The 14,682-nt window shown below is 34.8% G+C and overlaps 1 protein-coding gene and 1 non-coding gene across 3 annotated transcripts; both read left to right on the top strand.

Moving 5' to 3' along the window:
- Positions 1-2,040: 2,040 nt before the first annotated feature.
- Positions 2,041-11,464, top strand: LOC107776426 (putative serine protease EDA2). 2 transcript variants are annotated; one of them, XM_016596321.2, is made up of 13 exons: positions 2,041-2,351; positions 3,208-3,333; positions 4,226-4,381; positions 4,868-5,050; positions 5,715-5,831; positions 6,480-6,533; positions 6,613-6,684; positions 7,795-8,000; positions 8,129-8,223; positions 9,020-9,094; positions 9,665-9,748; positions 11,171-11,269; positions 11,371-11,464. In XM_016596321.2, the coding sequence occupies exons 1-13, from the start codon at positions 2,175-2,177 to the stop codon at positions 11,376-11,378; spliced, it is 1,452 nt and encodes a 483-aa protein (XP_016451807.1). In that variant the 5' UTR covers positions 2,041-2,174; the 3' UTR covers positions 11,379-11,464. The 2 variants fall into 2 exon arrangements, with proteins under 2 accessions (XP_016451807.1, XP_016451806.1); XM_016596320.2 differs by having other exon boundaries at positions 11,171-11,464.
- Positions 11,465-14,320: 2,856 nt separating this feature from the next.
- On the top strand, positions 14,321-14,393 carry TRNAE-CUC (transfer RNA glutamic acid (anticodon CUC)). Its single transcript has one exon. It is a non-coding gene; the product is annotated as a tRNA-Glu (tRNA).
- The last annotated feature ends 289 nt before the right edge of the window (positions 14,394-14,682 follow it).

Raw genomic sequence — 14,682 nt, 5'->3', positions numbered from 1 at the left:
TCTTAGAAAAAGGTAAACAATTGTCACCCTATGCCATCGCATCTTACAAAATATAACACACAAAATAATTTGCTTGTAGTCTGGGCACGGAGATTTGAAAAGCAATAAAAAAATTTGGTTGTATTTTGTTTTTTTTTAGATCTGGGTTTATCTAATTTGGGTACGATTTTGAGCTAACACTTTATAAAACTCGATTTTTGAGTATTGGTGGAAGATAAAATGGAAAGAAAAGAAAAGGTCTTGGGAGGGTGGCGAGGTGGCATGCCACGTGGATATTCATCTCACCCAAATATGTTTTTGGCCATGGTGGGAGGGGTTAACAGATAAGGGGTATTTTTAGTACCGAAAAAGACCAAATATACTCATGTACTATGATAGAAGATTTAAATATATTTCTCATTTCTCGTTATACTTTGGGTTCAAATATAGCTATACTGTAATACTGTTGGTTTAAATATATATCTCTTCCGTTAAGTTTGTCCTACGTGGACATCCGATCATGCGCGACACTGACATTTGATGAGGTGGATGCCACGTGACATACCACCTCAGCGCCCCAAACCCAATTTACCCCTCCCATCTATTTGTTTTTTTACCACTAAAATTTTCTTCCCCTCCACCATCATTGCCACCATAACCACCACCATAAACAATATTGAATTTCTAGCAAGTCAACTCAGACCAAATGGAAGTATCTGAACAATATGAGACTGAATGTTGCCCATCTGCAAATGCTTTGAGTACCTGGGTCTGCAAAAGAATACTTCAATTAGTTAGCCCCAATATCACGCACACTATCTAGTTTCTCGAGGAAGAGAACTTCACCTGAAATTCGAGAAGCTTCGGATTGTATTGAATTCAATGCGAGCGATGAGTGGAGAAACAAACATATATAAAAGACTAAACCTTGAAATACAATATTGTTCATGGTGACGGTAATGGCGAAAATGGTGGAAGAGAGGAAAGAAATTATAATGGTGGAAAAAAATAGAACATAGAGGCAAAATAGGCTAGGGGCGCTGAGGTGGAATTCCACGTTGCATCTACCTCATCAAATATTAGTGTCATGTAGGATTGTATGTTCACATTGGACAAACGTAACGGATCTGAACAAATAGTATAACAACATGGATATATTTGGACCCAACGTATAACGATGGGTATATTTAAACTTTTTGTCATAGTAGATAGGTATATTTGGCCCTTTTTCGTTTTTAATAACTTTAATGACGATAAGGATGTTTTTATAATAGTTTGGGCAAACCCGAAATCCAAACTGAAATCCGATTTTTTTGGATTTTTGGTTTGGATTTTCGGATTACGGATTGGATTTCGAATTTAATTTTTAATACTTTTGGATTTTAGAATGGATATTGGATTTGGTACTTCAGATTTTTGGATATCCGAAAATCTAAAAAATTTATACTATATATTTAGTCCATTATTCATATACCAATAACAATACGCTCAATACTCTATCCATTAGATATTGTCTCATATATTTAGTACTAATTACTAAGTTACTGTCAGAATACTTTCTATTTAGACATAGTTTTACTATTGTTACTTTTTATCGGCTTTATTAATGCCTTTGTTATATTTTCTTGATAATGATTTCATTACTTGAATACTTTATTTGGATGAAGCAGTGAGAATGAAGAACTTTTTAGGTAAGTAACATGAATACTTTATTTAGATGTTCATTTTTTAAGAAGAAGAAACATCTAAATTTATAAGCTCAAAATCGAAAATTCAAAATATCAATCCGATTAATCCAAAATCGAGCTTAAAAATCCGATCCAATCTGAGTTTTTTTGGATTGAATTTAGATTGTCATTTATTTAATTCGAAAATCGAATATTCAAATCTAAATTTTCATATTGAATTTGAATCCACCCCTATATTTTTAGCCACATAGTATAATGGGGAGGTAAATCTAACATTTTCCCCTTAAATTTTACTACTCTAATAACTAGAGACGAAAGTGAAATAATTCTTTTTCTTTTTCCGCAATATCGTAGAAGCTGCGGCGTTAGGTAGGACAATTGTACAAAGGTTGTTGATGTTTTAGCAAGCGACAAAAGCAAAAAAATCCGAGGATAATATAACAATCTAAATTTATTACCAATCTCAACTCAATTTGCTTGCCCCAAAACAACAGAGTAAAACAAAAGATGAAGCTAAAAAATAGCAGAACTCTACTTGTTGCTTTGTTCTTCTTACAGTTGCTTAGAATCTCAAACGGAATCTCAACTTCTCAGCTTCTTCAGCAAATCAGCTCACAGAACAACAAGTACTTGACCAAAGAAGAACACTGGTTCAATCAGTCTCTTGATCATTTTTCTCCTTACGTAATATCTCTTTTTTATATATAGCTTTTGCACAGATAACCTTTTTTTGAATTCTATTTGTGTTATATGATTAGCTTATATTATTTATATACTAAGTTGATTTTGTTTTATGGAAATTTTACTGGGTTAGATTGAATTTTGTTTCATAATTGTGTGCACCCTTAAAAGAAATTGGGTTCATCTTTTTTCTTGTACTTTAAAAGTAATAAAATTGCTTGCTTTGGATGAATTGTTGTTTTTTGCTGTAACAACAAGTTATGCTTTCCTACTGAAAAGGGACAAACAAATAGGGAAATAAGGGAGAGACGCTGCCTTTGGGGGGGGGGGGGGGCACCAAGGTCAAAAATATGTTTCTTGTATTATCTTGGAAAAATCTCTTGTTATGACTTTTACTGAAAATTTGGAGAATATAGACGGGAAAATTGTGTTTTTACATTGTAGTATGTAGAAAAATGGTTTTATAGGATCCCGTTCAAATATTTCTGGATGATTGAACCTGAAAAAAACATTAATATTGCCCCTGTATGTTTCTACTATCATGAAGATATTCGATGCATTGCGACAACTATATCGACGTGAGAATGAAAGGAATCCACCCAATGCAGTTGAATGTTAAGAGAAATATGTGCTACTAGGACATGTATAGGACTATGAAAGTAAAATCTTGTAGGATTTAGAAGTCCAATAAATGGATCAACGGGTAGTTCTGTATAAGATCATGTGTCTAAATTGGGGTAATGAATGCTATAGAAAGAGAAGTTGGGTCGTTTCTTTTCTGTATTTATTAACATTGAGTTGTATTTGCTTGAGTGCATTGGCCATTGTATGCCTTTAACTTGATGCTGCTATTTTATAGGATCATCGGACATTCGGACAGAGGTACTATGAGTTTCTTGACTATTTCCGAATTCCTGATGGACCCATATTTTTGAAAATTTGTGGAGAATCTGCTTGCAACGGAATACCGAATGATTACCTCAGTGTAAGTTGTAATCCTTACTGCTGATACTCTATTCTATTCGTGAATGCGTTCTTATAATTCTTGTTTCGTCTTTTTACTTTATTTATCAGGACAGTCTGTCTTTGTCATGCCCCTTCCCCTCTTTTTCTCCACTCCCCAACTTCCATGGGTGGGTAACATGGCGGCAGGGGTTGGAAAAGGAAATGGAAAAGAAATCGATCTTTCGTTCCTGTGACCTAGGTTCAGTCACTTCAGGCAGCATTTGAAGGAGTGGTTGAGCTATATAAATATTATATCTGGTTCCACATGCATTGCAATCGTGGTTTATATGCTTTAGGATCGTTTTAACACTACTTAAGTTGGTCAAATGTTTTTGTGGGGTTTTTAATTCAAGTATCTCAGTTGATATCTATTTGAATCTGCTGTCATACTTTATTTAGTTAAAGAAATCAATAAGTGGCACTGTACAAGTTTTATCTTACTGTTAAGTTCAAAAATTATCTAATACTATCATGTTCATAGTTTTTATAATTAAAGTAAGGTCTTAAGGTATATTTGTCATTTCAGAAGCTCTTATCGTATTGCTAGTACAAGTACTCTTATTCCACGTCGTTCTGGTGTAAAATAATACATGATTTTTCCCACATAAGTTATGTGGAATGTGATTTTATTTATATGAGAAATAAAACTGGTAACAAACACCCAGGTAAAAATGCAGATTATACTGAGATAATTTTGAAACCAAACAACCTCGGTGTTGAGTTCCAGCTTTTAGTATTCTGGTTAGCTGACACAAAACAAGCACATAAACAAATTCTCTGTGACAATGACTTGTCGTGCCGTGTCGGGTCGTGGAATGCTAAAACCATAATCTGAGACTCACTTCTACTTCTGAACCTTGCATGTCTAACAGGTTTTGGCGAAGAAGTTTGGAGCTGCTGTCGTTACTCTTGAGCATCGGTATTATGGGAAGAGTTCACCCTTCAAATCCTTAACAACTGGGAATCTGAAATATCTGTCATCAAAACAGGCACTTTTTGATTTGGCAGCTTTCAGGAATTTCTATCAGGTTCGTTGCATCTTATTTCTGTGCCCTCTATCTATTGTAATTCTGTGTCAATCCAAAGCATGTCACTTCTTACAATCTAGCTCTATATCTCGTGATATCTCGTGAGATTAGGGTAAACCAACCACCATTTAGTGGCGCTATAGGTAACATGTCTTTGGATTATAGCACTTGGCCCAGAACTAATTAAAATCTGACAACCCATATTTTAGGTGGGTAGTCTGCTTCTAGTTCGTCAATGCATCTCTATATGTAATTTCAAAATGTCAATATTAGCAAGACGAAAAATAAATGATCACTCAGTGGATAATATTTCAAGAAATGCATATTGTTAGCCACTTCCAAAAATAATTTCCGGCAAAATATATATTTTTTGTATATCTGTGTTTTAATATACATATTATATACACTTTTTGGCTAGCGAATGCAATTAATTTTAGCCAACCGGCCAATTTTATATTTTGCTCTAATATTTCTAATATGTTGCAGGAATCCTTGAGCGTGAAGCTCAACAGATCCAATATTGAAAACCCATGGTTTTTCTTTGGTATTTCATACCCAGGAGCCCTTAGTGCATGGTTCCGGCTGAAGTTTCCTCACCTGACTTGTGGAAGTCTTGCAAGCTCTGCAGTAGTTGAAGCAGTTTACAGCTTCTCAGATTTTGACAAGCAGGTAAAAATTGTGCTACTTTGGTTGTTAACATTTATGGTAGTTTTCTTCTTATTTGGAAAAAAATGGTAATGCAAAGGAAAGCTCTTTGGATGTTCTTCCTCTTGTAATTCTGTCTTTCTTTAGGTGATGGATTGTAAAACATTTTGGTTTCTAGTTTATTTTTTGTTTTATTTTGCTTTTAGAAACATTATCTCAGCTTAGATATGGTTTTGGAAGAAGTAACTGTGTGTCTAAGATTAATTGCCTGTAGAAAATTAGCCTTTTGGTTCATGTTTTGTTCTCCTGAAGACAATACTTTAGTTTTTAATAGTTGTTTTGTTTTCTTGAACAGACAGGCTTAGTCCTTCTATTGTCTTAGAATATTCTTTAAATAATTACTAATAATTGTAATAAAAGGGAGAGAAAAAAATTCGGAAAAATAAATCCATAAGCTGTACTCAATCCCTAAAGAAAGAAGATGATCATTTGAGAATGCCTCAAACTCCTATAGTATTACAACAGAATAAATCCCAAAAGAAAAAAGCTTACAAGAAAAGAGGCCTGAACACTCTGAAATTGAGACAATGTGACTTAAGTATGTTGTCTGTTTGTGGCTCTCTTTTGGATTTGTTGGACACAGTTTCTAGAGGATCTGTGAATTTGACTCCTGGTCTTCCTACTGTAGGTTGGCGAATCTGCTGGTCCAGAATGTAAAGCAGCATTGCAAGAAATTACTCAACTAGTAGAAACAAGGCTTGCGTCAAATCGCAAGGACCTTAAAGCGTTGTTTGGTGCTGATGAGGTATGAAACTTTAGCTTTTTTGTTTCTTTGTCATAACTGCTGTTATTATGCTTTCATTGAGCCGAGAGTCTATCGGAAACAACCTCTCTACCTTCACAAGGTAGGGGTAAGGTCTGTGTACACACTACTCTCCCCAAACCCCACTTTTGGGATTACACTAGGTATGTTGTTGTTGAGTTGGTTATTCATTGTTTGTATGATTTCTTTACCTTCCTCTCGAAGAGTTCTCTGACATTGTGACCTCAATCACCTAAAGCAGCATATTGCTGATGATATCTGTGGTAACTTTGGATACTAATTAAGTATCATATCACATTGTTCTTTCCATTTTTTTAATAGTATACCCTTTAATGCCTACGGAAACATATCAATGATGATATATGCTGTAATGCGGACTGCTGAAGACCGTCAGAGTAATGCTTTATTGGTAGTCTTACTGTTCAAACCAATTAATCCTTGACATAGGTTATACGCGAAATCGCAAATACTGCCGACCCCATAGCTTTATGCTCTCAAGGGACTTTGGATTGATATTATCGGTGACCAAATAATAAACATGTTACTTCATGTTCTCAATCATGGAGAGGATGCATCGTTATTGTTGCTCTCTTTTACAAGTCTGATACACAAACTTTTTTTTCCTTGCAGCTGAGGATTGATGGTGACTTCCTGTACTTTCTGGCAGATGCTGCAGTTACAGCGGTATGTATGACACATTCATAAGATATCTTCTATTGAACGAGTTTGTTATTTTCCTAATTGAAGGTTTTTGATGTTTTAGTTTCAATATGGAAGTCCAGACAAACTATGCATCCCACTACTTGAAGCAAAGAAATCTGGGGAAGATTTAGTGGTATGGTTTCATTTGTTGCCTTCCATTATTTTTGGAGTGTAACCCCCCCCCCCCGCGCCACCGCGTCACCGAGGTTGAGTTTTAAGTCCAAACTGAGATCATGCTTTCTGTTACTAGTGACTCTATTGCTAGTTTTTTATACTATAACTCTGGCGGCAATGGATGATGCTACACCGAAGTTTCTGGAAAATATCAGAATTTATCGGCACTAGCAGTCATGGATAATACTTAATCTATCTTACTTTTTATTTACTGAAAGTCGACTTGATCAATATTTAACGTGAAATCAGGAGTTGTTAACCTATTTCCGAAAATGCAATGTAGCTGTTTGCAAACTGATAAAGGTACAGTTAGAGTCAAACTTCTTTCTGCATTCTGAAGGTATTTTTAAAATTGTCTGGAAAGTTGTGCCAGGAATTGTTAAATTTGGTAGAAAAGCGAGACAGGACATTAATTTTGGTAAAAAGGAAGAAACTTTGTTCATAATTTAACAAAAAAATTATTATGTATACAATGCAACAACAACAATAGAATTTACACTTGCATTGTGTCTCAGCTTTTGGAGATACCGGTTTGAACAAAAGAACAAAGATCATAGACATTTCCTTTGGGAGCTTGTCAGAAATATTGATGAAGAGAATTTCTTCAGTATCACGTACAGAAGTTTTCTTAGGGAAGACACCCATATCTATATAAATATGCTTTTTTATTTTCTTAGAACCAGTAAGTAGTTAAACAAAAAAACTTAGTAAGTTACTAAAGAACAATTTTCCAGCTGCACCTGGATTAGAGTGTATATATTCTATATTCGAAAGCAACATAAAGTTGATATTCCCATGGATGTTTATGTTCAATAGGTAGTTCTGAAAAATCTCAAGTTCTCTATGTCAAATTTTCCTTATCGATTTCCTTTTATGCTAGCTTTCCAGGAAGTTCTCTATGCTTAAATGAGGAATTCAGCTTAATTCCAACTACATAATCCGTGACCACTGACCACAATATCATGTTAAAAGATCTAATCACCCAAAAAGAAAAGAAAAATTCATGTTGTGGAAGACTTCGCTAATCCTCTTTGCTTCCTTAATTGTTTATTTTATTTCTTATTTGCAGAATGCATATGCCACTTATGTAAAGGAGTATTACATTAAGACTTTGGGGGTCAGCGTCAAAACATACGATCAGGAAAATCTGAAGAACACTGCTGTAAATGGTGATACTTCTGATCGCTTGTGGTGGTTCCAGGTCTGCACAGAAGTTGCATATTTTCAGGTTGCACCCTCGAATGATAGTATTCGCTCTTCTAAAGTTGATACCAGGCATGTGTCTTACTCATGGAAGTATTTAAGCCCTATTTCTTTGATTTGTTCAACTGAGGTATTTCCACTTGTTTAGTCACAAACCTTCTGGTGAACTGACTTCGTAATTCAATAATTCATCCGTGCAGATACCATTTGGACCTCTGCAGGAATGTCTTCGGAGCCGGTATCTATCCTGAAGTTGATGCAACAAACTTGTACTATGGAGGAACCAAAATTGCGGGTAACCATTCGACAGTTATTTCCAGCAGTCTCATTTCTCCTTTATGTTTCCTTATCTGATATATCTGTTAATAGGATACCCTTGAGTTTATTTGAAAGGAAACAAAAAAGGGAAAATCTGTTGTTGGCTCGGGTGCACTTAATAAGAGAATATTCATTACCTATGTTATTTTATTTGGTTCAGTCGGTTGACCTTTTTATTTTGCTTTGCTATAAACTTTAGGCAGCTAATCAATTTGTCCGGGATTACTTTATATGATCCCAACATTCACAGCACACCCTGATAATTTTACTAAGTAATGACATGACATCACTGTTGGCTTAAGTTTATCACTTATGTTAATGGTTAAAGAAAAGAAAATAATCACTTCAAGCCAACTGACGAGGGTGTGTGTTGGGGGTGGGGGGATAAATACTTGATATAAATGGCTGTTGTTTAGAGCATGGTCGGTTTAATGGAAGGTGTATGTTTTATCTCTGAAATTTTTAAAACCTTGTTTTTTGGGGTTGATGACTTTCAGAGTGGACTCAATATCTAACTGAATGCAATCTCTGGCATTTGGAATTTGTCCCTATACGAGTATCTGTCAATGGAATAGAATGTTTCTTTGACTTGTCTTTGTTTCCGTAGATATTCTGTCACGCCATTTACCCATTTGTCATGCCTAAAAAATGTTGGAGAGGGTGTAAGCTCTAGTTGGATGAATAGCCAATTTGTTTTTTCACTTTATCCTGCTTCAAATATGGAACAATTATGGAATTACAAATTTCATTATGTTAAAACTTTGATTTGGCAGGGTCAAAGATTATCTTCACCAATGGATCACAGGATCCCTGGCGACATGCGTCAAAACAGACTTCTTCCCCAGAGAGTAAGTTTTAGGCTGCTCCGATAATGAAATTTCATCCCTGTCTATTGTGAAACTAGATTGGTAGAGTGTTGTATTCCAGGACAGATGCATGACCTTTATTAATACTTTTTTTTAAAACTCTTTTATAGTAGAATTAACCATGCTACCATTCAAAATTAAACAAATGTGAAGAGTAAAATGGACCGTTCTTCATCCACAAGAAACATTTTTTTATCATAAAGTTAATCTTATAAATTCAGGTTTGGAATCTATTGTCCGTATTGAAGATTCATCTGCTAATGTGGTTCATAACTTCATACATTTTCCTTTAAACACATCTGCAACAATTGATAATTGATTTATCTGCTTCTTGATCTTAGTATCAACATGGCTAGCTTATGTATAATGACTTTCTGTCATATGATTTTCTCAAAGACGTGTTTGCTTGAATTCACAGTGACGGACCCGAAACAGAATTACTTTTTGCTAAAAGTAATTCTGAAAGTGACAATTTTATCGAGCGAGTACCGACTTTAAATTGTTGTACTGCAAGTATTTGTTTTGGTTCTGAGACCTCGTTTCAACTTTCAGTGCCTTCTTACATAGTCTCTTGCCATAACTGTGGCCATGGAACTGACCTGCGCGGCTGCCCCCAGTCTCCTTTAGTCCCTGAAGGTATACATATTTCAGATCTCAATGTTAACTGTTTAGACTTCACTGGTTTCGCATATCCAGTAGTACGCTGGACATAAGTATTGTTACGTCAAACCCCATATTTCCCTTTTCTTTGCTTGCAGTTTTTCTATCTAATCTTACTTAATTTGGTCTCTTTGGTCACTGCTGCAATTGTTATTCTTATTTTGTTTTACCTCTATAATCGAAATGAATTTCTAGATTCACAGATCGACATCAAGTTTGTAAAAAATTAACCAAATTCTTGTTGGCGATTATTTATGATTAAAATTTTAAATTTATGTTGTTCTCAACTGTGACCCTGAACTGCTGCATACAGTTGGTAGCTCTTGCATTACTATGAGAAATTAATGGTGAATGTCAGTGGAAAAGACCATAAGATCCTATCACGTAGGATTATCCCAAGGGGGTGACAAGAGGGCTTGTGGAAGTCAATATGGATAACTAAGCTGTTAAAGAAGATTGCCTTTTTTCACCTGGTGTGCTACGTAAAATGCAATTTTTTAGGGCGGATAATCTTAGAAGGAGCAAGCTAATTGCTGTGTAAAGGTGTGGCGAAGATGCATACCATATTTAAGTGCAATTTCGAATTGTTTCACAGCTATGTGGCCATGTCGTTTTGTTATTTGACATCAATTTTGGTGTTATTAACGATGGTGGCAGAGTAGTTGCGACCTAGAGGCTAATGAGAATTGGAAAGGAGAAGAAAAGCAGTGTCGAAAGTAACTCCGTTGTGTCAAAGGCTAGCTCTTCTTTCATTATACCATCCTAAAAATATATCTTTTGGTATAAATAATCGACGGAGGTTTGCTAGAAGAATGTGATTAAAGAATGTGATTAATCCAGATAACCGTATTATATATTTTGATGCGTACTGTTCACTAATAAAGCATTTTGACTTTTAAAAGAAAAAGCTCAATAAGCAAAATTCCAATTTGTGACTTGTTCTTTCTTTAGTTCGTAATTTGTTTATTCCTATCAGTATGTTATGAGTGGAGGTTTTTACTGATTCAAAGAGTCCAATGTCTCCAACATTTTCATACTTTTAGTTGGATACTTTTAGTTTGCTCACCAAACAAAGTTAGTAGAAGTTAGCAAAAAATTGGACAATTATCTGAATATAGCTTTCAGTCCCCATATATGATAAGGACATCAACCGAGGGTCTATTGGAAACAACCTCTCTACCTTCACTAGGTAGGGGTAAGGTTTGCGTATCCACAGACCCCACATGCGGGGATATACTGGGTATGTTGTTGTTTTTGTTGTACTTTGATCACACAAAGTTTGCCAGCACGGCTGTCTGTATTGATCTTCGACTTGTCTTAGGCATGTTACTTTGTGAAGTTCCTTCTTTTGAAGCAATGAACCGTGATGCATTTCATGACAATTATCTCATATCACAGGTGACGCCAAAAACTGCAGTTCCCCTGATGCAGTTCGGAAAGTTAGGGAAAAGATTGTTGAACATATAGATTTGTGGCTGTCCCAGTGCCAGGTTTCAGGTAGGAGCTGGATGTGAAAATATAATCTTAGCGCTATACACATAGAAGTATACTTTATGTCCTTTAACTAACCACTAAATTATGTATCTCGTCGTGGACAGATGTATAGTTGCCCATCCATGAACGATATCATCTGTATGAATTGATCTCGGGTACTATGGCTTGCTAATAAACATGTACAATTCTTCTTCTTAAGTTTCATTCTTTAGAGCTCTTACATTTTGAAATGTTGCGTTAGCACAACTATGGCTCACAGTTTGACCATGATTGGAAAGAGTATTGGTCAGCCATCAGTTTTACAAGGATGGTAAAAGAAGAATCGGGTGTAGTGACATGGCATCATAGCAGTTCTTCTTGTAGGAAAACTTTGATTTTTGACGTATACAGACAAACCTCTCTGTAACAATCTTGTTCCCGATTATAGTGAAGTGTTATTATAAAGAATGACTATTATAGAGAGGTCCGACCGTATAAGTAGGATCTATGTCAGATGACATGTATACTGGGAAGTTTCTTTAAAATGGCCAGTATTTGAAATGGTAAATGTAGCCCTAGGCGATTGGGGCCATTTCACAATTCTGTAACTACAAAAACATGTAATCTATATGATCCATGCTACTTTCAATAGGCAAACCAGGTTTATCATCCGGGTGCTATACTGAAAATGAAGTTTTCCTAAGGAAAATGAAAGGTATAACAATTAGATAGCTGGCTTGTTTTAAAACTTGTGATTCTTAAGTGGTGATAAATCTGAGTTAGCTTCCTTGAATTTGCTGTGAAACTTAAGAGCGCTAGTCTACTATAGCACTGAGATTACTATTTCTCTTGAATTGAGTATTATTAACTTTTTTGTACCTTTGCAATAGCAAGTTGAGACGTAGCCTCGACTTCAGATTGTCCACCAGACAAAAGAAAGTGTTGAAGATGGTAAAGTGTAGCAGGATTTCAAGAATCACCGAGGAGTGTGGTGGGATTGTTGGGATCACTTCACTCTTAATTAGAGGTCTCTAGTTCGAGTCTTGAGACGAGGAGTTTACAAGAAAACTCCTGGTAGGAAGCATTGCCCCCCCCCCAGCAAACTCCTGGTAGGAAGCATTGACCCCCCCCCCCAGCAGCCCCCCTCAAGTGGGCTTACCAGGTGTATATATGGATTAGTTGGACAAGTGACTTTCAAATTTGTGATGCCAAAAGCAAAAAAAAAAAAACGCTAGCTAGACTTTAAGAACCACCAAGGGTGTTGATGGGATGGTTCAGATCATTTTTCTTGACTAGCGGTTTCTGGTTTGAGCCCTGGAAATGAAGAATCTCTTTATGGCAAGCGCCTTACTCACCTTAGTGACCCGACCATCAAGACCTTGGCACCAAGATTCATTGTTTGAACCAGCCAAGGAAATAAGACCCTATAGTTTTTAATCAAAATTAGACCAATTCTTAGTAATTGGTAAACACAACCAAAACTCTAAGAACTTTTTCACTACCTACGAAAAAAGAAAATTAAATCGACATGTAAACCATAGAACTAGTGTAAGATAGCATTAGAGAATGTTACACACACTTGTCCGTCATCAGTTATGTAATATAGTGATTCACAAAGGGGTTTAAATGGTCATGTGTTATTCAAGAAGAGGGGTGACTGCAAATCAAATCTTGTACAGCTAGAAAATATTGAATGTAAGTGTCGTAAATCATGCATGTCAAAAGAGTAGCTATAGATAAATACAGGTGGGGATGTTTATGGGGTAAAATGTATTTGCCTTCATATATGAACTTGCAATTAGGAGGTGTAAAAACCGAGAAACCGCACCAACCCGATAATTCGAGTCAAACCAAGAAAAAAACCCGATTGGTTTGATTTGGTTTGGTGTTGGAAAAAAAAACCCGATCATATTTGGTTTGGTTTTAACTAAAAAAAGTCAAACCGAAACCAAACCAAACCGACATTATATGTATAGAAGTTTTAAATATATTTAATACATAAAAATATTTATGGTAGTGTAGTTTATAAATATTTCTTAAGCGTTTTCATAGTTTTATCTTTTAACGTATTATTTCAAGCTTGGCTTATAATTTTGGATGCTCCAATAAGTTTTATAGTCCATAAATGTTAGTAACTCAAATAAATTCTAAACCAAAATCAAATCAATACTAATGCTAATAAAAAGCATTCAATTCAATTGTACTATGAATGAAAATAGTGTTGGATATTTATTTTTGAGTTTTTTCATGGTTTAGATAAAATGTATAACTTATTTTTTTTTAGTGGTTAGTCATGTAAATAATAGTACTTATTAGTCATAATTTTAAATTATGTTTGTTTTTATTATGGCTTATTAATTATATTTATTTTAGGCGATTTTATTATCTTTATTGTTGAATATTTTAGTACAATTTCATGACTCATCTCATATTTATGTTATTTTATTGAAAAACACCTTATATAGTTCTGTCTTACTAGGATTAAAGAAATATTTAGTGCACAAATTTTACGTTTTGTGCTATGAAGACTTTATGGGGAAAAAAAAAAAAAAAAAAACCCGAAAAAATCGAGATTAAAAAACCCGACTTTTATTGGTTTGGTTTGGTTTGGTATTTAGATTTAATAACCCGGTATAATTGGTTTGGTTTGGTAATTAAAAAATCCGAACCAACCTCACTCGTGTACACCCCTACTTGCAATAGTGGAAAAATACTTTTCTTCAACTCTTTTAGTAACAATTTATGCTTCTTGTATTTTTTTTTCCCCTCGATCTTAGTTAGTAGAGATCTATGTGGTAATTAGATTTTAGTTGCGTGAAATTTCGATTACGCTCAATTGCTCATTGCATACTAAAGGTTCCCAAACACGTTTCGAGCAATTCAAATTACTGTATATAAATATTATTGAAGTATTAAAAATTCTATACAGCAAATATATGAGAAAATTTAGCTTCATTCACCTCCTATCTCCTCCCCTTTCAGCACTAATAGATCCTATGGTCCCTGTCAAAAAATAATAAATGTGCCTTGTTTTCAAGAACTATAGTTAATAATCTGCAATCTCTTAACAACTGATCCGTTGTAGTCTAGTCGGTTAGGATACTCGGCTCTCACCCGAGAGACCCGGGTTCGATTCCCGGCAACGGAATATTTTTGCTTTTTTCCCCACTTTCAATTTCTTTCTATTTCTTGTCAGAGCAAAAAGAATATTACCCCCTTCTGATTACATGAATATTCAAAAATAAGAAGAATGATTTTTCTCATTCAATTTTAATGATATATATTCCTTTTTAGTTTATCCCAAAAAGAATTCTATATTTATATATATTTCTTAAACTTTTTCTTTTACTCAAATCAAATAATTTATAACCACACAAATATAGACGAATTGTTTTAGACCAAAATTTTTTTTTTAAAAAAATCTTTCTTAAATTTTA

The sequence above is a fragment of the Nicotiana tabacum genome, chromosome 14 (genome assembly GCF_000715075.1).
Source record: "Nicotiana tabacum cultivar K326 chromosome 14, ASM71507v2, whole genome shotgun sequence".
NCBI classification, from domain to species: Eukaryota; Viridiplantae; Streptophyta; class Magnoliopsida; order Solanales; family Solanaceae; genus Nicotiana; species Nicotiana tabacum.
This window is presented reverse-complemented; position numbering and strand designations above follow the sequence as displayed.